Source organism: Galeopterus variegatus, unplaced genomic scaffold (assembly GCF_000696425.1).
Source record: "Galeopterus variegatus unplaced genomic scaffold, G_variegatus-3.0.2 Scaffold2236, whole genome shotgun sequence".
NCBI lineage: Eukaryota > Metazoa > Chordata > Mammalia > Dermoptera > Cynocephalidae > Galeopterus > Galeopterus variegatus.
The window spans coordinates 173,026-196,290 of NW_007728347.1; the positions used below are offsets into that span (position 1 = coordinate 173,026).

Here is a 23,265-nt window from a genome sequence, read left to right on the forward strand (position 1 = left end):
TAAGGAACTTAGTTTTGGGAGAATTTTTGGTTTTTGGCTGTGAAATAAGAATTAATAATGAAAATAGTAAGTTGATTCATTTATGCAACAAATAGTTATTGTGTGCCTGCTATGTGCCAGGAGCTGTTGCAAGCACTGGGGTGGAGAGTGAAAAAAATGGACAGAAATCCTTGATGTCACGAAGGGTACATCCTAGGTGTTTAGCATGACTCTCTTACACATTTACTCTGGATAGGCCTCGAACAGAGTTCTTTAACTTTTGTTCTTGCATGCTCTGTTGCCCTTATTACTCAAGCTTTCAGTCATATGCTGATAATTTGGCAGTTCTGCCTGGCAGCAAGTTCATATAAGAGTTTTAATAAGAAACTTAAGTTTGGGTTTGTGTTTGATAAAAATTGAAGGATGAGGCACATAGGTAAAGAAAAAATCTTTATGTTTAGTTTTAATGAGGCTCAGCCAGGCACCAAGTGAATTTAGGAGAGAGCTACTTTTTCAAATAATTGGGAATTGATCTTGCATTTCATTCCAAACTTTGGATCATTCAGTCTTTTTTAAAAAAAAAAAAATAGGATAATGAATGTGGTTTGTGTGTGTGTGTGTGTGTGTGTGTGTGTGTGTGTGTGTGTGTGTGTTATTTTTTTTTTTTTGGTGGGTTTTTTTGTTTGTATTAGAGGACATCATAGTGTACCAATAGTTTTTATTCTAAATAATGAATGTTTGCTACATTTTTCGTTTTGCTTAGAAAAACTCTAAGACATTAATGATCTTAGAATTAAATCTTTAAAAATTCGGCTCTGATATTTTAAGAACTTGCATTATGAAAAGTCAACTAAATATTTTTGGGAACTGAGAGCCTAAGTGGTAAAGCCATAGTTAATATTCAAGGTTCATTTTACTATTAATCTTTATCTTAAACTATTCAGTTTGGTGAAAAGTAGCAAACCTGGCTAATTTACAATTTACCTTCTTTTCCTTTCTTCATTTTGCTTCGAAGACTGTTTATTAGTTCATTAAAAAAATACTAATGAACTCATTACATGTTAATATAAATAACATTCATTATGAAAATAATCTATTTTCTAAAAGAAAAAAAATTCAGTGTGAAGAGTGACATTATTTTATGTTTTTGTAAATCTCTTTAATGTCTAACTTAATGGAAGACAGCTGGATGCTCATATCTGCTTCTGTATTCAATTTCTTATGTCATGTTGCTTTGATTGAAATTGATGAAGAAATCCAGCCTCTCACTGATAATGTAATTAGAAAAGGGAAGAGTATTTTAATAACCTTCTCAAATAACTATGGATATTCTTCCTTGATACTATACTAAAAGTGGACAAGTGATAGTTTCTTAAATGTTAGGTTCAGTGTGGAATCTGAAACCATATCATTCAAGTTTTGGTACTTTGTTAGATTAAAACCATTGGTCTGTCTTGTACCTCGAGTGAACCTTTTTACTCATGCATAATTTTGTAACATCATGCCTCGGCTCAGTGTGGAATCTGAAACCATATCATTCAAGTTTTGGTACTTTGTTAGATTAAAACCGTTGGTCTGTCTTGTACCTCGAGTGGACCTTTTTACTCATGCATAATTTTGTAACATCATGCCTCGGCCATTTGGAAAAAATTGGTTTACTGAGTTATGCAGATCTTCTAAATGTTAATATATCTCGTCATAGAATATTAAAAAATCACATAGGTTAATATTACCACAGATCTCATCAGAAAAGTCTTAAGTATTAGTAAACTGTCAAGATGATGGTGGTGATACAGGTTTTCTGGAATTCTCATTTTCACTTCAAAGCTTGGATTTTATCATTGGCAACAAATATTGTCAGTTGTTACTTTGAAGTAATAGGCTCACGTGGCTCTTTGTCCAGAAAATGTCTGCCAAATACCCAAATCTTCATAACCATAGTTGTCTGTCAGTTATTTTTCAAATAAAAATGATGTCCATCTCTAAAGTAGCTGGTTTATAGTTCAGCTTGCAAATGAAACAAGTACACAAGTGTTTTTCTCTGAGACTGCCATTTTACTTCACTAGGCATCAAAAGTAAATTATGCATACTTCCCATTTTGTCATACAGAATATTAAAAAGATGTGTACTCAAGAGTTGAGATTTAGGAAAACTAATAATTTTTACTGCTTTTTCATGGGATATCTTAAATGAAACTGCCTTTTTTTTTTAACTGTAAATATGTGGCAGCAAATACAGTGACTACTATAGTGTACAGTTTAGTGCCCCTGCCTTGATTTGTGCTTAATGCACCAGCAATTTTTCCCACCACTGCTTTTGCACCATCAGTACAAATGTCAACACAATTGACAAATAATGTCTTAGGATTATGAAAATAGTTTGGATTGCATGACACTCTGAAACAGTCTTGGGGACTTAAGAGCTTGTGACCCAAACTTTGAGAACCACTAAAGGATACTGAAATGGTCTGAAAGCTGGTAGAAATAGCATAACATATAATAATTCAGCTTCTGAATAGCAAGAGTTGATTATAATATATAAATGAGTTTGCTGGTTCAACCTTTTAATAGTTCAGCTTTTCTGAAAGTATTTTTCCTCGCTTATTTGGAAGTAATTTTATATAGTAATCAATGCCTGTTAGAAAGAAGATTTTGTGTATATGTATTACCAGATATGGAGGCTTACTGTAAATATCTAAAGCTTAGTTTGTTAAAGGTGGTTTTATTAGTTCATTTTTATCATAGTAATGGACAGTTATTAATTTTTCTTTTCATGAATAAATATATAAAAGTGTAAAAGTTATTTAATGTAGCATCAAGGTTAATACTAAAGCATGAGACCAAAGGTTTCAGAAGGTAACTAAACTTTTGTTTGGATGTTTATATCACCCTAAATGCTCTAGCAGTAGAGATTGTGTTTTTTGATTTTTTTTAAAAAGGGCTTTGATAAATGTGTATCTTACCTTTTTTGTAGTTAGTAGTAGAGCACATTAAGAAAATCTTCTAAGGACACAGTTTTTTTTTTATCATTGCCGGTTTTTACTTTCAACAGTTTGCTGAATTTTCTAAAATGGGAGGGTTTTTGTTGTTGTTTTCTTTTTGGCTGCTGGCTGGTAAGGGGTTCTGAACCCTTGACCTTGGTGTTTTCAACACCATGCTCTAATCAACTGAGCCAACCAGCCAGTCTAAAACAGGTGTCTTTAACATACAACAGATAACATGTCCAATTTCTCCTTATTCGATATTTGGGTTGTAAGCCTGTAGGAGGGACTATCAATCAGTTCACTGTACTGATAATTTGTAATAAAGTTGGAATAAATATTTTCTGCAACAAATAATCCTATTAACTATTTTCATTATTGGAGAAATCTTGAGTCATTCTGAACCAGTTTGTTAGATTGTGAAGCTTCTTCACAGATAACATCAGGCAGAGCATGTTGTTTCTACCTTTTTGCTTTCTTTTGCAGTGATCTTAATCATAGCACACAATTCGTACAGGGGCTAGCACTTTGTACCCTTGGCTGCATGGGCTCCTCAGAGATGTGCAGAGATCTTGCAGGAGAGGTAGAGAAGCTCCTGAAAACCTCCAACTCTTACTTAAGAAAAAAGGTAACTTTTAATGAAACCAAATGTCTGTATTCAGGTTAGGAAGTATTATGGAGATGAGAAGACAGATTACTCATATTTGAAAGCCCTGTTGATGATAGAAAGTATTTTTCTCTGTGTAGTAAATATCTTTTAAGTAGTTATACATGAATCTTAATTCCTCTTTTTTCAAGGAAATGATTTATAAACAAACAGATGTTCCTGGATATTCTAGGTGGCACATCTAATCAATTCCTAAATTATCTGATTCTGAACAGTATTAAAACAGAGTGATGATGATGAACAGATCTTTGTGGATTTACTTTTATCCTAATAATTAGTGCCATGTCTTTGTGTTAGTGCCTTTGTATCTCTGGAAGTGCATTAGGACCCGTTTTCTAAAACTGGTATGTTTGAATGGAATACTCATGGAAGAGAATTATCTTATTCTCATAACTTATCTGCTTTTATTTGATTATAAACATTTTATTGAGTATTTTTAATTGTGCTTGAATCCCAAAACCTTTGTTAACAAAGTATATAGAATTTAGAAGTCTAAGAAATGAACGCATAACTATCATCTGTTTGGCATTTACTTGCTTCTATATTAATGGTGTGAGGAAGAGGTGTTAAAAGGGCCAAGCCATTTCCCAGGATGATATGCTGTTCATGATGGCTGCAAACAAAGTTAAATTCTTTCTTTAATTTGTAAGCAAGTCCTTTTTCTTAACAATGTGTGAGCTACTCTTGTTCAGAGGGTACATTATTGCATTAAATTAACATTCCTGCACATTGGAAAAAAAAAATCTTTTCTTTCCCAAATATAACATGGGAGGAATTAGAAATCTTTTCTTGTTAATCTATCTAAACTTTTATGGTATTTGACCCAGATAAACAGTAGTTATGGTTATTTTGGGGGTTACCAAAATTAGTCTTTAAATGTACCTTTCCAGTGAACAAGATAATGTGACCATCTTTTCTTTAGTAGAGGCTAGTTAAGTATCTTTCAAATGATTTTCTTGATGTCAGCAGAGAGTCTGTTGGAGGCGGTATAAATACTGTTAAACATAACAGCAGATTTATAGCATCTGCAATTTATATCTTTCAGTTGCATGATGTTTTTATACCTGTTGGTCATCTTACCCAGAGGATTGATTATCTAATAGATGAAGGTCCTTATTTATTTTTTTACTTCCCTAAGATTACACATAAGTTATATTTAACTAGTTTGATACATTCAAATTAACCATGGTCTAGTCTGGAAAGTTTTTGCCCACTTGTCTAGCAATATATGAACAAAGGGGCAAGAGAGCTAGAAGTTCTCATTAATGCAGTAGTATAAATTGGAAAGCCCAAAGCAGTTAATAAACAATAAATCTCATATCTAGCTTCTTTCTTTTTTATTTTTCTAGTAGATTACTAGTTGGTGAGTTTTTTTTTTTTTTTTTTAAATAAGATTGGTTGCCCTGGTTTAATTATTAAAATAAATCTTTTGTCTTTTTATTTTATTTTTTTTAGGCAGCACTATGTGCTGTTCATGTCATCAGGAAGGTTCCTGAACTTATGGAGATGTTTTTACCAGCAACAAAAAATTTATTGAATGAGAAGAACCATGGTAATGTAATTTGGGTACACTTATGAAGTACTGACGGATAAAGGGAAAGTGAAAAGGCTTAAGGCTATATTAGCCCTATGTCTCAGTGCAGTGGAGTTGCCTTTATACTCTGCTTAGATACTGTTCTAAGAAGTTCTGTTCTGCCCAATCTCTCTTCTACTCAGATACTCTAATTTTATAATTAGAGATGGATTCCTTCATAGTAAACTTTTCTTTCATCTTTGGTCCTCTTTTACTATATTAAATTACTAATATTCAGTGATCCTAATCTTGATTTTCATGTGTAAAATCTTTTTACTTCTTGGCTATTTTATAATAAAAGAAAAAAATTTTTCCCCTTCATTGTCATGTGAAAATTCTTTTGGGTTATTTCTAACAGGAATTTGTAATGGGTACTCAGATATCTTTTTATAAAACTTAAGAGGAATTAGGGCCGATCCTGTGGCGCACTCGGGAGAGTGCAGCGCTGGGAGCGCAGCGCCGCTCCCGCCACGGGTTCGGATCCTATATAGGACTGGCCAGTGCGCTCACTGGCTGAGCGCGGTGTGGGTGACACCACACCAAGGGTTGTGATCCCCTTACCGGTCACGAAAAAGACAAAAAAAAAAAACTTAAGAGGAATTAAATGGAATGTGGTTGTTCTTTTCCCACTTTATTCTTATTCTGAAGTCAGTGAAACAAGTTCTGAGTAAAGAAATTTGATGTGTCTTAAGTGCTAAGAGGAAAAATGGTATTGTAGAACACTCAAAATATACTTGTTGAACAAATAAATGTTTAGGGCATGTATTTATTATGTAGTGAAAAGTATGGTGAGATTCTTTTTACTGACTCTGGAGCAAGCAAATTCCCTTTGTCATTCACGATAACAGAGTTTTGATACATTTTATCTGTAAATTTTTTTTCCCCCCCTGAGGCCAGCTGGTACAGGGATCTGAACCCTTGACCTTGGTGTTATCAGCACTAATCATGCTCTAACCGAGTGAGCTATCTGGCCAGCCCCTGGACATTAAAAATCTTAAGATTTTTGCCTGTTGAATTATCTGTCAGAACTCAGCTAATAGCTTATTGATTAAGAATAGAGCAGATGATACCTAGCTTATGTCAACTGCAAGCATGTTTTTATAGATATTCTTGGATGGAGAGACACATGTATTGGTTATCATTTTTTAATAATTATATCGGTCACATAATTGTTAAAAATATTCTGATTTACAGTGCTCCCCCCAAAAAAATTCTGATTTGACTGACTTGATCAGTATTAAATCAGCAGGCAAGTACTTCCTTTGTCTTTGCCTCAATGCTTAGATTCTTTGGGGGATTAAAAAGCAAAAGTAGCCACTGTCCTTTTGGAATTGGCCTTCAGGAATTCAGAAGCCCCGTTCTGTGAAGTTGAACAATATAACCTCATTTTTAGTTTTCCTTTGATCTTTCATTCAGGTGTCCTTCACACATCTGTAGTCCTCCTCACAGAAATGTGTGAGCGAAGCCCGGACATGCTTGCTCATTTCAGAAAGGTAGGTGCCATTCTGTATGCCTGTCTTTCTTGACTGAAAAATGATTTTCCTGAAAAGTACATGATTTTTTCACTTATGATTTTCTTTTGAAAGCAAGCTATGGAGCTGAAAAGGATTTAACCAGCCCTGTTGTGTGGTAGGGCTGGAAGTCAAATTTAGGCATATAAGAACTGGCATTAGTTCAGTGTTTTCCCTTTCATAATAGAAGTCTCCTCATTGTTGGCAGACACACAAATCTCTCACGTGTTTTTATCTGCTGTTTTCACATTTGCGTCAGGAAACATAACCTGAGGTCAGATTACAAATAGGAATTGTGTGTGTGTTTTTTTTAAAGAAAGTAATTTCTATTTTTTTTCTTTCCTTTTTTTTTTTTTTAAGGTGAAAACTGCAAACTGAAATTTGATTTTTATTACTTTTACCCTACTGTTCATTTTAGGCCGTTGACTCCCATGATGGGAGTCCTAGCTTTTTTAAGTTTCCCCTCCTTCCTTTTTTACTAGCATTTTATAATGGACTTTTCTGTTTCTCCAGTTACTTTTAATTAATTAATTAATTAATTAATTAATTAATTAATTAATTAATTAATTTTAAAGATGACCAGTAAGGGGATCTTAACTCTTGACTTGGTGTTGTCAGCACCACGCTCAGCCAGTGAGCTAACCGGCCATCCCTATATGGGATCTGAACCCGGGGCCTTGGTGTTATCAGCACCATACTCTCCCGAGTGAGCCATGGGCTGGCCCTCTCCAGTTACTTTTAGAAGGCAGCAGTAAGGAAGACTCAGAGAAAGATCATTCTTTAGATAGTTTCTCGCATTTAACTCCTTTTATAGGATGCTAATCACTCCATAATTAGGGCTCACTTTGTACTTTAGATCTAATATGCTCTAACAGCAGTCCTTTTCTTTGGCTCCCCTCCTCCCCCCCTTTAGGTGTTCATGTCTTGATTAAATTATTGTAAAATAGTATGAGACTCGTATCTGTCCCTAATGCTTGCTTTGTATGTTTTGTTCCTGTTGTCTGTTTGGAATCCTGCTGTATGTTAGAATGAAAAGGTAAGAATTAACCCTTTTTTAGATGGTGCATGCTGGCATTAGGTCCTTAGTAGCTTTTGTGTATTCATCCACAAATGTGGCTTTTAAAATATACTAGTGCTGGAGCTGTGCTTAATACTGTGAGTTATTTGTTCTAGCATTTTTGGCTAACTCCCTAGTCCAGTTTTTGTCTTGTCACTTAAACTCCCAACTCCAAAGTCAGCCTTGGATTTCAGTTGCAGCCTTTCCTGAATTGTAGCCTTCTTCTCTGCCTTTCCTTTATTTTCTCTTGAGAAGCTTTGAGCAGTTCCCCAGTGGCTTTGGTGATGGCGGTTGCAGATCAGCCTGGAGCCTTGATACAAAACACTGCTTCTTTTTGGAGTAGATATTTTAGAGCCATATGTCAGTAACTTCATATTTTAAAAAACTTTGTGTATACTTCTGAGCTTTTAATTCAGACTTAGCTTTATTTCCCCCTTACCTACACTTACTCTTGTTTCGAAGTTTTGGAATATGAAAAGCATTTGGAGGTAGAGGAGGTGGGCACCAACTGATTTTCATGGCTGCAGTCTTTCCTTTGTCATCTTATTTTGTTTGTCCTGTCATCAGTTTTTAGCAGTCTGCATTTTTGTCTGAAAAATAAAGCTGGTTCCAAGAATTTGTATGCTGAATACTTAGACATTTGTGCTTTCTGTCCCAGGGTAATCTTATATGATGTGCTGGCCTTTTGGCAGTGAATAAAACAATTTCTGAATTTAGTAGCCCAAGGAAAAAGGACTTCTCCAAGAAGTAAACCAGATTAAAAAAATAATTAGGGTTATGTGTAGTACAAAAAAACAGACCATTGGGAAGTATGCAAGGTGAGCTGCTTATTGTGCAGAACTTGGTAACTAAATGGTCCCAGTTTTATTACAACATTTAAAGCAGTTTTTAAAATTGTGTTCTTATCTCTAATATTAAAGTTTGCCTGTGGTTGACAGATTTGACAAGGATTTTGTTTAGAATATGCAGATATACACGGCTTAGGTTTGTCTTATTCTTGGAGTTGTCCAAATTATATTTTTGTTTAGGTGACTTATGAGTTACTTAATTCTAAAGTGTTATGGCCAAACTTATTTAAATTCATAAAATTGTGTTTTCTTATATTTAGAAGTGGCCTTAATGTTCTGAATGTTTTGGGTGCATGTCTTGGATATAGCTTGGCTTTTTATTTCAATCTTGATCCTCCCCTTTTAGGTATTGGGAGTAGGGAAGAGGCAGAGTCTAAATACAATGAGAAAAAGTAATTGAGTTGCAGTAGCATTGGGGCTGCTCAGATTATCTAAAAAAGAGATGCAATGCAGTTTACTTTGGACACTTCTTTACTTAATTTTAGGTCATTAGAGTTGTTTATATAGCTAAATTGAGTTTTCAGTTGGAAACTGGAGAAGTTCCTATTGTGACAAATATTTTGTATCAGGGTTTAATATCAAGTAATTGATCCAAAGAAATGAAATGAGCGTCAGTATTAAAGCATCTGTAAGTTCAGCTTGACAATAAAATTGCCTCTACTATGTGTTATGGCTCTAATAGACAAAGTAAATGAAGGACTAAAAGGGAATTTCTGACTGTAGGGAACGTATAGTATCATTGATAAGACAAGAAAACAGGCTGCAAAGCAGTATGTAATTAAAATTTATTAAAATTAGTGCTAAAATTTTAACAAGTGTGTGTTATATGAATTAAAAATAGGGAGAGGAAATTATTCATGGCCTTGGTATCTCTTAAGATGAAAGCTAATTTTTTCATGTGTCCTTTCCACTTGGTTAATGTTGTCAGTTTTGATATTCCCTTTTGTTTGTTGGAAAAGGACATAACTAGCCCTATATTAAGAGGATAGAAATTTTTTCTCTATTTGAGGTGGTATGTTTTAAAGCTATACTTTTAATAAGGTCACCAGCTATATTTAGGTATGATGACATTTTATATCCAAATATTTGAATGGATTAAAAAGTGAACATGTCTTTGCCATCTAGGCATGCCAAGTTCTACAGAAGTAGAAATGGCAGTATGCCCCATAGGTATTTATTTACTCGGTTCCTATAGGCTTGCTGACCCACTATTATTTGTAATATCTTTGCATTCATAACTCTACAGTAAAAAGTGTGGTTGTTTTTATCCAGATAAAATACATTCTTCCTGAGTTTTTCCTAAGTTATATTTATCAAATATCTACAATATATTAGTATATTGTATCAGTAGAATTTGCTTGGACTCAGACCTTTGCACCCTTTTTCTAAACCAAAGGACCTACTTTGTCATGAGACATTCTTTGACATTCACTATTTTTTGATGCCTCTTTCTTCTTTACAGCTTGTTCCCCAATTAGTTCGTATTCTAAAGAACCTCATCATGTCGGGATATTCACCAGAACACGATGTTTCTGGTATCAGTGACCCCTTTTTGCAGGTGAGGTTGAAAGAAAGTTTTGAATAAATGTCATATAAATTTAATACCTTTTGAGTAGACTATTTCCTTCTCTTAAGTTTGTATTGGGTAGAAATTTGGTAATTAATTGATGGGGCTAATAATATTAATAAATGGTGGCACAATTCTCTATTTTATTAGATTAATAGAATGAAATTATAGTTTTTATTGTCAAAATTATTTACTACTTAGACACTTGAATTATCAGTATAATATAGCTCTGCAGGTGGTGGTATCCTTTAGCTGTGGAGTGGCAAAATGTGAGTTGTTTCATAACCTTAATGGGCATAAAACCATACATAGCTGCTCTGAAGATAATATTTAAAATTCTTCTGTTTGATTTTTGACCATTTATGATGGGATCTAAGACTTCATTTAAGTTATTTGAATTTCTTACCAAGGGAGATTCCTTTATACCAGACACAATTTGTTGATACTTCTCATATTTTGTACATTAGGTACGAATTTTGCGGTTATTAAGAATTTTAGGAAGAAATGATGATGACTCAAGTGAAGCTATGAATGATATATTAGCACAGGTGAGTAGACCAAACTTGTGTTATATCAAACATTCATTTTAGTTTAGCTGGGAGTAGTATAATTGTGATTATATGGAGCAGTTTTTATTTGTGTTTCCTCATTGATAACTGTAATTACAAAATATCTCTTGTTACCTCTGGATATTTTTTGGAAGCATTGTTTTGTCACTTACATACTGCCCTCTATGTCTTTTCAGGTTGCCACTAATACAGAAACTAGTAAAAATGTAGGAAATGCTATTCTTTATGAAACAGTTTTGACTATCATGGATATTAAGTCAGAGAGTGGACTGCGAGTAAGTTTTTTAAAAAATCTTTTCTTAACCTTAAGCATTTCATTTAGAATGATTGACTTGGATTTTAGTACTTTGGAATTGAATTCCATTTGGGAGTTGACTTTAGGAAGGAGTGGTGCAAAATGTATAACACTTTGTTTTTGGTGTCTGAAGTACCATTCCCTCCCATCAAAGACTTAACATTGATTATAATAAAGTTCAGGAGGTGTTAGGTATAGTTAGACATATAGATATTTTTGAGTCAAGAAAACATTTCAGAATTGGCTTTTACTAGAGCCACAGTTTGAGTTATACACATCGTTCAAACAAGACAGCAACACATCATATTTGAATTAATTCTTTTAAATGGAAATAAACATATATCTGGCCAGCCACCAAAAGAGAGAGAGAGAAGAGAAGAGAAGAAAAGAAAAAAAGAAAGAAAGAAAGAAACATATAGAGTAAGAAACTTAAGCTGTACCAAAGATACACAGGGAAGAAAATGTCTGCTTTGTAGCTTTCACATGTAGCCTCTCAGTTCTCCTTTCAGAAGGAAATACTGTTACCATTCATTTTCTAGAGATGTTTTATCCATATTCAAATGTGTCTGTACATGCATATTTATTCTTTTCTCCACTTTAAAAAAACTTTATTTGAAATATTTTAGACTTAAAGAAAAGTTGTAAAAATAGTTCAGAGTTCCCATACACTCTGTACCCTTCACTCAGCTTCCCCTAATGTTAACATCTTGAAGAATTATAGTGTAATTATCAACACTAGGAAATTAACATTGGTACTGTACTACTAACTAAATTATAGACTATATTCACATTTCACCAATTTTTCTACTGTGTCTACTGTTCTGGAACCCAATCCATGATCCCACATTGCATTTAATTGTCATGTCACCGTAGTCTCTTCTAATCTGTGACAGTTCTTCAGTCTTCCCTTGTCTTTCATGACTTTGACATTTTTGGAGAATACTGATCAGTTATTTTGTAGAACATAGCTCAATTTGGGTCTGTCTGATATTTTCTCATAATTTTATAGATTAAATATGTACTTTTTTTTTTAAACCACCACAGAAGTGATATGCCCTTCTCAGTCTATCATTACGGGAGGTTCATGCTATCTGTTTGCCTCCTTAACTGTGATGTTAACCTTGATCATTTGGTTAAGGTGGTGTCAGCTGGGTCTCTCCACTGTAAAGTTCTCTCTGTAATTAAAATATTTTGGGGAGACACTTTGAGACTATGTAAATATCCTTTTCTCTTCAGACTTTTGCCTACCAGTTTTAGTATCCACCAGAGGATCTTGCCTACAACAATTATTAGGATAGTGTTCTAATTTTCTGTTTCTCTAATGTTTTTGCTCATTAAATAATTGGAATTCTTCTGTAAGGAGGAGTTGTCCTTTCTCCACCATGAATGTATTCATTCATTCAATTAATCATTTATTAATATTATAACTGCTGACCCATAGCTTTGTAAAAAACAAATTTACTGACTAGTGTATAATATTTGTGTACAGTTCTTTTTATGTTTAGCATTAAAGTATCCAGTCAGATAACCAAAGTAACTTATTAAGTTCTTTTCCTCTTCCCATCTTTCAGACAAGATGGTAACGTATCATAAAGGTTGTTCTGTACCTTTGTTCACCTAACATTATCTTGGAGCTAGTTCCATATTCATGTATACATACCAGTCTCATTTTTAAAAAAACTTTTTTCTTAGTTGTGATAAAATAACAAAATTTACCATTTTAATAATTTTTAAGTGTACTCTTCAGTGACATTAGTATATTCATGTTGTTGTGTAACCAGAAACCCCATTTATCTCCAGAACATTTTTGTCTTCCCAAACACTGTAGTCATTAAACAATAACTCTACATTCCCTACTACCTCGAGTCCCTGACAGCCACCATTCTACTTTCTGTCTCTATGAATTTGACTACTCTTAGATACTTCTGGAGAGATATAAGGGGAAAAAACCCAAAACCAAAGTTTTTTTCGTACTCTCTACTGTTACACAGTCACTTGACACTTTCACTTCTTTTCTTTTTTTTTTTTTTTTTTAAAAAGATAACCGGTAAGGGGATCTTAACCCTTGACTTGGTGTTGTCAGCACCACGCTCAGCCAGTGAGGGAACCGGCCATCCCTATATGGGATCTGAACCCGGGGCCTTGGTGTTATCAGCACCGCACTCTCCCGAGGGAGCCACGGGCCGGCCCAGACACTTTCACTTCTTTTCTTTTTTTTTTTTTTTAAAAAAATAACCGGTAAGGGGATCTTAACCCTTGACTTGGTGTTGTCAGCACCACGCTCAGCCAGTGAGGGAACCGGCCATCCCTATATGGGATCTGAACCCGGGGCCTTGGTGTTATCAGCACCGCACTCTCCCGAGTGAGCCACGGGCCGGCCCAGACACTTTCACTTCTGACATCAGACCTGTTGGGGCTATTTCCCCGCACACCAAGCACTTCTCCAGTGCATCAGCTGGGTGGGTGTCTTCTAATTTAATTCAGCTCCGACACTCTATTTGGAAATAGTATCAGATCCCACAGGTTGAGGGCTCAGTCCCACAAGACTGACCCCTATTTCAGATGTCAGTCTCAAGCACAGGTTGTGACCTATGCTTCTGACCTACTAGCTATAGATCAAGGTTCCTACATCCTCCTCCTCAGGTTTAATTAATTTGCTAGAGCAGCTCATGGGTTTGCTATATAGGATATCACAAAGGATGCAGATGAACAACCAGCTGTGGGGAGATGCATAAGCAAGGCATGTGGGAAGGGACAAGGAGCCACCATGCCATGTCACCCTCTATGAAACTCCATGTGTTCAGCTATCCAGAAGCTTCTCTGAACCCTGTCCTTTTGGGTTTTTATGGAGGCCTAATTATGTGGGCATGATTAATTAAATCATTGGCCATTGGCAATCAACCTTCAGCACTTCTCTCTTCCTCAGAGGTCATGGGTGAGGCTGCAAGTTTCAACTGTGTAATCACCTGGTCGGTTTCCCTGGCAACCAGCTCCTAACCTGAGGCTATCCAGGAGCCCATCAAGAGTTGCCTCATTAGAGCTAAAGATGCTACTATCACCCAGGAAATTCCAAGGGATTTAGGAGTTGTATGTCAGGAAATGGGGACAAAGACCAACATATATTTCACAATGCCACAGTAACTCATTTAAGTGGAATCAAACAATATTTATCTTTTTGTCTCTTTTATTTCATTTAGTGTAATGTCTTCACAGTTCATCCATGTTGTACCATGTGTTCAAATTCATTCTTTTTTTTTGTGGTGGTGGCTGGCTGGTACAGGGATCGAACCCTGGACCTTAGTGTTATCGGCATCACACACTAACCAACTGAGCTAACTGGCTGGCCCAGAATTTATTCTTTTTAATGGCTGTATAACATTCCATTATAGCGATAAGCCATAGTATATTTAGCAAATTTGCTATTGACATTTAAGATGTCTTCTATCATTTGTGATTTGCAGATAGCACTGCAGTAGACTTTTGTGCATATGTACAATTACGTTTGTCAGGTAAATTCTGACAAACAAACATAAAGCAGAGGATATATTTTTAATTTAAATATTTATAGTTATTGTCAGATTTCCTTTCATCAGGACTATATTAGTATTATTCTTCCACTGACAGTATCATGGCTACCTATAGCTTCTGTGGCATCCCTCTCCACTGCCAGTACTCTCTCTGTAGTACGGCTTCTGTTTCAGATGCCCCAGCAAATAAACCCTGTTGTCTCATTGGTTAAAAAAAAAAAATACACACACACATATCAAAACTTAAAACATAATCTTCCAGCAATTACTGTTGAAATAGAATATGATTTTAATAGAATATGAGTTTGCTTTTAGATTTTTTTTTTCCCCCTTTGGTGCCAGCAGTCTCTAAAGTACCACCTACCGCCTTTAAATAGTTGCACCCATCAGAGGCCAGGAAGTGATCCTTTAGATCAGGAAACGATATAAATTTTTAATTTTCCTAGATTTTTAACTTATGCTATTTCTCTTTAGGTCCTAGCCATAAATATCCTGGGTCGTTTCTTATTGAACAATGACAAGAATATTAGGTAAGTCAGCTGAAACATATCATGGGTATTATAAACTCAGTATTTTCAAGAGTGACTTTGTTCAAAATTATATACGTATTAAGTGACATATATAGAGCTTCAAGTTAGAATTTTTATTTTTAGTCTGGTCTTTTTCTTTTTTTTTTTTTTTTTCCTTTTTGTCTTTTTTCGTGTCCGGCAACGGACCGCAACCCTCCGTGTCGCGCCCGTACCGGACCGGGACCGGCAACGGAATCGCAACCCTCGGTGCTGTGCCTGCCCCTCGCTCAGCCAGTGAGCGGGAACTGGTCTGTATGTGGGATCCGAACCCTCGGCGGGAGCGCCGCCGCGCTCCCAAGCGGCGCACTGTAGCAGTGCGCCACCGGGCCGGCCCTAGTCTGGTCTTAAAACTACTGTTTCATAAAGGATTTAAGGATCAGCCTCCTCGCTTAATTTTTATGCCTATTTATGTTGTAAATCAGGAGCCAGCACACTTTTCTATAACGGGACAGATGGTAAATATTTTAGGCTTTATGGACCACAAGATCTCTGTGGCAGCTACACAACTCTGCCCCTTAGCATGAAATCAGTCATAGACAATATGTAAATGATGAGCATGGCTGTATTTTTTGTAAAAACTGTTTTACAAAAACAGCAGAGGGCTAGATTTTGCAGGAAGACTTTAGTTTGTTGACCCTTGCTCTGAATTAAGCAAAATATTCAGGAAGCAAATCTGGAATATCTTTGTGAACTCCAGTTAGTGTTGTTGTTGGTTTTTTTTTTTGGTAGCTGGCCAGGAAGGGAATCTGAACCCTTGACCTTGGTGTTATAACACCATGCTGTAACCTACTGAGCTAACTGGCCAGCCCCAGTTAGTTCTTTTTAAGTAGCTGAATTGATCAGGATTATGTTTTATTTTTTTTTCCCTCTGTATAGTGTGTCTTATTTGCCTTTTTTCCTAGTCAGAAGAAATCTTTCTTTCTTATCATGTTAAGCATGAAACGATGTGGATATAATCATTGTGGCATCTTAAATTGCCTTCTCTAAAGGAATTTTTAAACACCTGGATCTTAAACTCAAGTTTTATGAAGCCAATTTTGGTACCAGAATCAAATAAAAGCAGAGAAAACCTGAATGGTAAAATTAAAATAATTTCCTCTTGCATTTTGGGGTCAAGGCAGCCTGAAAAAGTATATTGTATGCTTATTTTGTTTTACTCTTTGGAAGATTTTGAAAAATTAAGTCAATTACTTTTAGACGTTTAAATGGACTTGACTGTGAATAAAAATCTAAACCGAAAGCTTCTCCTAGTTGCCACTACTTTACATTATGATATCTCTTATGCCTTTAAAAGGTTACCTTTATACTCACTGACTCTGTCTTTACTTTTAAACATTTAAAAATGTGTGCTTTCCCCTTTCCGCTAGACATCTTTGTTGTCATTATTATTTCTTTTATTTTTAGTTTTTAAAAGATGACCAGTAAGGGGATCCTAACCCTTGACTTGATGTTGTCAGCACCATGCCCTCCCAAAGTGAGCTAACCAAACCCGTGGCCTTGGTGTTGTTATCAACACCACACTCTCCCAAGTGAGCCATGGGCCGACCCTCTTTGTTGTCATTATTTTGACAGAGGAAAAACTATCATGAATTTTACATTTTAACTCTGTTCTCTGCAACTTTGTTTATCCAGATATGTAGCTCTGACATCTTTGTTGAAGACTGTGCAGACAGATCATAATGCAGTACAGAGGCATAGAAGCACAATTGTGGACTGTCTAAAAGATTTGGATGTCTCAATAAAACGGTAACAAACTGAGTCTTTCTCAGTCTAGTGTTTTTATTACATGAAGTGAGAGAAACAGATTATTGATAGTTCCTCCCTCCCCATAGTTTGTAATAGTTTTAAGGTAGAGAGTGTTGACATTTATGTATTGAGTCATTAACTTCCCAGGTGAACTCTGCAGAATGAAGCCTTTTTTAGAAAGGATTGCAGAGAGAAGTTTAGATCAATTAAGGAGGCAAGGAAGAAATGCATAAGTGCACATTGAAGTTGTCCTTGGTTTTTTGATAAATATAAACTTTTGCTGGGCAAAATTTTACTTAACAGAGGTACTGTGCTTTGTGTGTTGGAGGATGAAAATATGGAGTGATCCATCGGCTAAGTGTCTTATCACAATGCTGAAACTCAAATTGCTGACAGCACACATTTTTCACAGTACTTAGGCCCCAGGATACTGGAGACAGCTGTGTTTCTTAGGACAGTGCATCAAGAAATGACTGTTAAGTAGCAGATAACATTCTCAAAAGGCATACATCTTTTCTTTTGATAGAGTAACTCTACTGGTTCTCCTCTTAGAAGAACTGTAGATATTTGTAAAACCTAGCTATTGTTGGCCTCAATGAACTTTTGATTGTATGTTCCAATTCATAACAAAGCATATTTAAAATGATCTCTGAAACCATTCAGTTAACAAACATTTATTAATATTGAGTTCCTTTTATTTGCACATATGTTGAGTTGCTGAGTGCTTGGGCAATCTAAAGACAAGACCTAGACATAGTAACACCAACTTTATATAGTGCTTTGCAAAGGATTTTATAAGCATACTCTCATTTGGTTCTCAGAGCAAGGCAGTGAGAAAGACTAGGCAATTACTTCTATCCTCAATTAACAGATCATTTAAAATACAGTCCCAGAGAAGATGAAATGACTTACCATGTACCTTAACTCTTGTAAGAGACAGTTCTAGGAATAGAAATCAGGCCTTCTGACTCCTGTTGTGTTGTTTATCAATAGCTTGTTACTGGGCTTTGAATTTCAAAAGTAAAACCTATGTCTCTTTGACAGGATATATATATCAGAAAGAACTCAGACTCTGGAGCCAGACTGCCTCATTTCTGGTCCTGGATCTCCCCTTAATAGAGTGGGTCAAATTACTTAAACTTTCATTGCCTCAGGTGCCTCATTTGTAATATGCAGATAGAAGGGCACCCACTTCAGAGGCTTATGTAGGATTAATTGAATTAATAGATGTAAAGTACTTAGACACTATATAAGAGTTAGCTATTACTAATCTTTCTTAGGATTGAATTTTTGTTACCTGTTTATTAGCTGAGATGAAAGAATTTTCTGTTAATCTGGTATTTTTGAAAGTCAGTGTATATACTGTTTGAAATTATTGACCAAATATTAAAAGATACAGGTAGTAACCTCATAACTTTTATGTATTAAAAATTTCAGTTTTTGACTTCATTGTCAAATTTGATAAGCAGTTATAGAAACTTTTAGTTGCCCTCATAGCACATGCCTTTTTTTTTTCCTTTTCATGGTCCTTGATTTCCCTCTTAGTTTGTTTTTACTCTAATTTTCTGAACAATATTACATCATCTTTGGACTGAAGTGGGGTATAATAAAAGTAGAGTATGGTGACTTAATATGTCACATTTTTAAAGAATAATGCAGAGCGGTATTATCATTGGGTAATAATTTGTTTGCCTCTCTTTTTGAGCACCTTAAGTAATTCTAAATTTCAGCTTCATAGAATAGACTATTGAACCCAAACTACATTTTTGATCATTATGGTATATCTCTTAAGGAATTTTTAAGAAAAGTGTTGAATGAAGAAATATCAAAACTAACTTTGATTACATAAGAATAAATCTCCTTGGTTATCTTGCATGCAAAGATTGAGATCACAAGATAGTGCAAGGACATTAATACAGCTGCCTGTTCTTGATGTTCAGAGAGAGAGCATACCTGGGTCTTTATTTTATTCCCGCTGTACATTTCATAACTGTTTTTTAATTTTTTCCCCTCTGCAAGGCGTGCAATGGAATTGAGTTTTGCCCTAGTAAATGGGAATAATGTTCGAGGCATGATGAAAGAATTACTTTATTTTCTGGATTCATGTGAGCCAGAATTTAAAGCAGACTGTGCATCTGGGATCTTTCTTGCTGCAGAAAAGTAAGATTTAATTTTTACCTTTATTGGTAAAAGATGCTTGGAACTTTTTGAAAGCATCTTTAAAACATGGGGAAAATGCTATAAGCATGTTTAAAACATGTAATGTTTATTTCAAAATTGCAATTATACATTAGCTTTGAGTAAGTGATTATAGCCAGCATTTAAGTATGCCAAGACCAAAAAAATCCCACTTTTATGAAATTTCCTCCTATATATGTTCTTTAACTACTCATTTATGATGCTGGGGTTTTTTTTAATGAAAACTGTAATCATTTTTTTAGTGTTGATTTTAATTTTTAAAAATTTTTATTATTATGAATATTCATGAGATACAAATTACCAGAAATTGCTTTTATACCCTGTGTCCCCACCCAATTGTCCCCTAACTACTCTCCCCCTCTCCCCCCCACTCCACTTTGCAGCCCTAAGAATGTTCCCTCCCTCTGTAAGACCACCGCACTACTGTGGTCTTTTTTTCCTTCCTTCCTTTCTTTCTTAGCTCCCACATATGAGTGAGCACATGTGGTATTTATTCCTCTGTGTTTTGCTTATTTTACTCAACATAAGTTTCTGAAGGTTCATCCATGTTGTTGCAACTGGGAGTATTTCATTCTTTTTTATGGCAGAGTAGTATTCCATGGTATATATTCCATTGATGGACATTTAGGTTGGCTATGATGCTGTTTTTATGAATAGAATAGAAAAGTTACAGCATCTGTATTGTAGTTCTGTGTAAAACTTTAAGGAGGATGTGCCTCAGGATTTAAGTAGTGTGGGTATTCTTTCTCTTCTTTCCACTCTAAATTTAAGTGCACAAGTGTTGCACTGGTGTTGTCTATGTCTGAGAACAGTCTTTTTTTCTTACTTCTTTACCCTCTCTTTCCCTGATTGTAGGATTCATTTTCTGAGAAATTGGAGGCAAAGTCACATTTCTCAGTTCAGCAACTCCTGTTGCAATATTATGGGAAATGTCTGAGTTTGACCGTGTACCATTTCATCACCCTTTGAAATGGCAATTGCTACTAGATTTGAAGATGAAGTGTCTCCAAACATAGTCACTTAAGCAGGGAAGCTAGAATAGACTGTAGGACAGAATTTTTGAAAGTCACTGAATAATTTTACAAGTTCCAATTTTTTTACCCTGTGCCGTTGTTTTTTCAGGTATGCACCTTCCAAACGATGGCATATAGACACAATTATGCGTGTTCTGACCACGGTAAGTAGGTTTTTTTCAGTTAGCATATATTAAGTGCTGGGATGTGCTGATAAATGAGGTAGACAAAGCCCCTTGTTCTTAGGAAGCTTATGTTCTAGTTGGGGAGATAGAAAATTAATGGGAAAATATGTAACATAATGTCAGGCAGGGATAAATGCTATGGAAAAAATTAAAGCATCATGAGGGTATATGATGATGGCAAGGTAGGGTGGGATAGGGGACAGCTGGCCAAGTGTTTTAGATAGAGTAGTCAAGGTAGATCTCTTAGAGGAGGTAACATTTTTGTAAAGACCTTAGTGAAGTGAGAAGCAAGATATGCAAAGATCTTTGGGAAGAGTATACTAATCAGAGGGAACATCAGTGCAATGACCTGAGGTGTAGCAACAGTCTTGGCCTTTTTGGAGAGCAGCAGGAAGGCAAGTGAAGTCAGTAAAAAAATGAGAGAGGCAGAGAATGATAGGATCGAGGTCAGAGAGATAAGCAGGGGCCAGATTATGTAGGGCCTTGTAGGAGTCTGGATTTTATTTTGAATATGATAGGAAGCTATTGCAGGGTTTTGTATGACTAAATTTATTTAGTATTTTTAAGTTCTGCTTTAGAAGGTATCCTTCCTGTGGTGTTCTTCCAGAATTTTGAGTCTTCTCTTTATCGTTCAATTTTTTAATTTTTTTTTATTATTTTTTTTTTATTTTATTTTTATTTTTTAATTTTTTATTTTGTCAATATACAATGTATATGATTATTATGGCCCACCACCGACACTTCCCGCCCTCCTCCCTCTCTCCCCTCCCCCCCAAGAATGTCCTTTCCGTTTGTTTGTTGTAACAACTACAAAAAAAGTATAGTTGTTATATCTTCTTCCCCACCCCACACCCCCCGGTTTTTTTTTTTTGTGTGTGGGTGTGTGTGTGTGTTTGTGGGTAAATTAATTTGTTTATTATTATTATTATTTTTTTAGCTCCCACCAATAAGTGAGAACATGTGGTATTTCTTTTTCTCTGCCTGACTCGTTTCACTCAATATTATTCTTTATCGTTCAATTAATGCACAGGGATTAGAGGTTTAAGAGTAAAAATTAAAGTGTAGTGGCATACAAAGAAAACGTAACTATGTATATCTAATCACGTCACTAGAAGTAGGTACCATAAAAGAAAATGTTCACAAATTTGACCATACTAAAATTAAAAACTTTAGATTAGAGTGCAATGTAATAACACCAAGGTCCAAGGATTCAAATCCCTGTACCAGCCAGCCACCACAAAAAAAGAAACTTTATAGCCAAAGGGGAAAAAACTATAAATTTAAAAGCAAATGACAACTAGGAGAAAACTTTGTAACGTGTGACGGCATATTAATATTTTTAATAATAGGAAAAATCAAACACTAGTGGAGTAATTGCCATTTGAAAAGGCATTTCACCAGAGAAGAAAGAAGTGGCTAATTAGCATTTGAAAAAGTACTCTTACTAGTAAAGAAATAATAGTAAAATAACAGTGATATATTGTTTTTTCACATATCATACTTTTTAATTCATTGTGTTTAGAAAATAGAGAAATGGCAGCACTCTTCACTTTATGGGGGTATAAAATGGCACTGTCTTTTTAGGGCTACTTGGTAGCTTATCGCAAAAATCTTATATCTTTTGATTCATTAATTCAATTTTTAGGACTTTTGGTTGGAAAGGTAAAAGAAGTGCACAAAATATATATATACAAAATTGTTCATCCCAATCTTGTTTATAACAGGGAAAAACTGGAGGCAACTAGTAGTATCCAAATGGAGATTGGTTAAATAATTATGAAACACGTGTAAGAGGGAATGATGCCATTAAAACTGTGATTTGCATGTTTTCATTCCTGTGGAATTCTGTCTGGGGTATACTAGTTTTCTAGTTTACCTATAATGAATTAATTTTGTAAAAGGTTAAAAGTTAATACAAGTGATTACTAATGGGGAAAAATTATATTGTAACAAAAGAAATGATGAATCAGTACATATTTTCTTAGTTTTTGTGAAGCCCAAAAGAAGGGAAAAATTACAGCTCCTGAAGGAAAACCTTTTTTCAAAGTTCAAAATAATTTTTTTAATACTCCTACTTCTCATTTTTCTGTCTGACTTGTATTCTTTTATTATGACATGCTGGATTACATTAATTGATTTTTTGATTTTTTGATTTTTATTTTTTTTGGACACCTCAAGATCATTGAGTAGATTTTTCTCATAATAACTTCTTTTGTTTTGGTAGCTGGTCAGTACGGGGATCTGAACCCTTAACCTTGGTGTTGCTGACACCACACTCTAACCATGTGAGCTAACTGGCCAGCCCCTAGGTAGATTTTTGAATGTTGAACCAGCCTTCCATACCTGGAATAAGTCCTTACATGGTCATGGTATATAATTCTTTTTATACGTTATTGGATTTCATTTGCTAATATTTTGTTAAGGATTTTTGCGTCTATGTTCATGAGAGATACAAGTCTATAGTTTTCTCTTGTAATGTTTTCTTTGACGCATGTGTTATTTAGAAGTGTGTTGTTTTGGTCTGTAAATATTTTGGGATTTTTTTTCCAGGTATTTCTGTGTTACTGATTGCTAGTTTAATTTTGTTGTGGTCTAAGAACCTACTTTGTTCTTTTAATTTTCTCTTTTTTTTTGGTGGCTGGCCAGTACAGGAATCTGTATCCTTTTAAATTTTTAAAGGTTTTTTTTATGGCCCAGAATGTGGTCTCTCTCTTGGTTCAGTGTGAGTTTAAGAAGAATTTATATTCTGCTATTATTGGATAAAGTAGCCTACAAATGTCAGTTTGATCGTGTTGATGCTTTCTCTTATTTAAAGCACTCTGCTTTCTCTGGTTATGGAAGAATGTAAATATTTAAGTCACACCACAAATTACCAGCTTTTTTAGTTTCTCACCTTTCCTTTTAACCATTTTTCCAAACCTTCCGCTCTGTCTTTGGTTTCTTTTCTCTCTCTCTCTCTCTTTTTTTTTTTTTTTTTTT

General features: G+C 35.0%; 1 protein-coding gene and 1 non-coding gene across 4 annotated transcripts in view; one reads left to right on the top strand and one right to left on the bottom strand.

The window, feature by feature from the left end:
• AP1G1 (adaptor-related protein complex 1, gamma 1 subunit) overlaps positions 1-23,265 on the top strand; it is a 77,523-nt gene that overhangs the window by 35,291 nt on the left and 18,967 nt on the right. For 2 of the 3 annotated variants that reach the window (XM_008581026.1, XM_008581027.1), the window contains exons 4-14: positions 3,447-3,588; positions 5,083-5,179; positions 6,617-6,693; positions 7,739-7,747; positions 10,079-10,174; positions 10,651-10,731; positions 10,929-11,027; positions 15,049-15,104; positions 16,776-16,889; positions 18,909-19,049; positions 20,211-20,265. In XM_008581026.1, coding sequence (XP_008579248.1) covers positions 3,447-3,588; positions 5,083-5,179; positions 6,617-6,693; positions 7,739-7,747; positions 10,079-10,174; positions 10,651-10,731; positions 10,929-11,027; positions 15,049-15,104; positions 16,776-16,889; positions 18,909-19,049; positions 20,211-20,265 — 967 coding nt within the window. The remainder of the gene's footprint in view (positions 1-3,446; positions 3,589-5,082; positions 5,180-6,616; positions 6,694-7,738; positions 7,748-10,078; positions 10,175-10,650; positions 10,732-10,928; positions 11,028-15,048; positions 15,105-16,775; positions 16,890-18,908; positions 19,050-20,210; positions 20,266-23,265) is intronic. The other variant, XM_008581029.1, reaches the window with a different exon arrangement.
• TRNAF-GAA lies at positions 3,087-3,161 on the bottom strand. Its single transcript has one exon. It is a non-coding gene; the product is annotated as a tRNA-Phe (tRNA).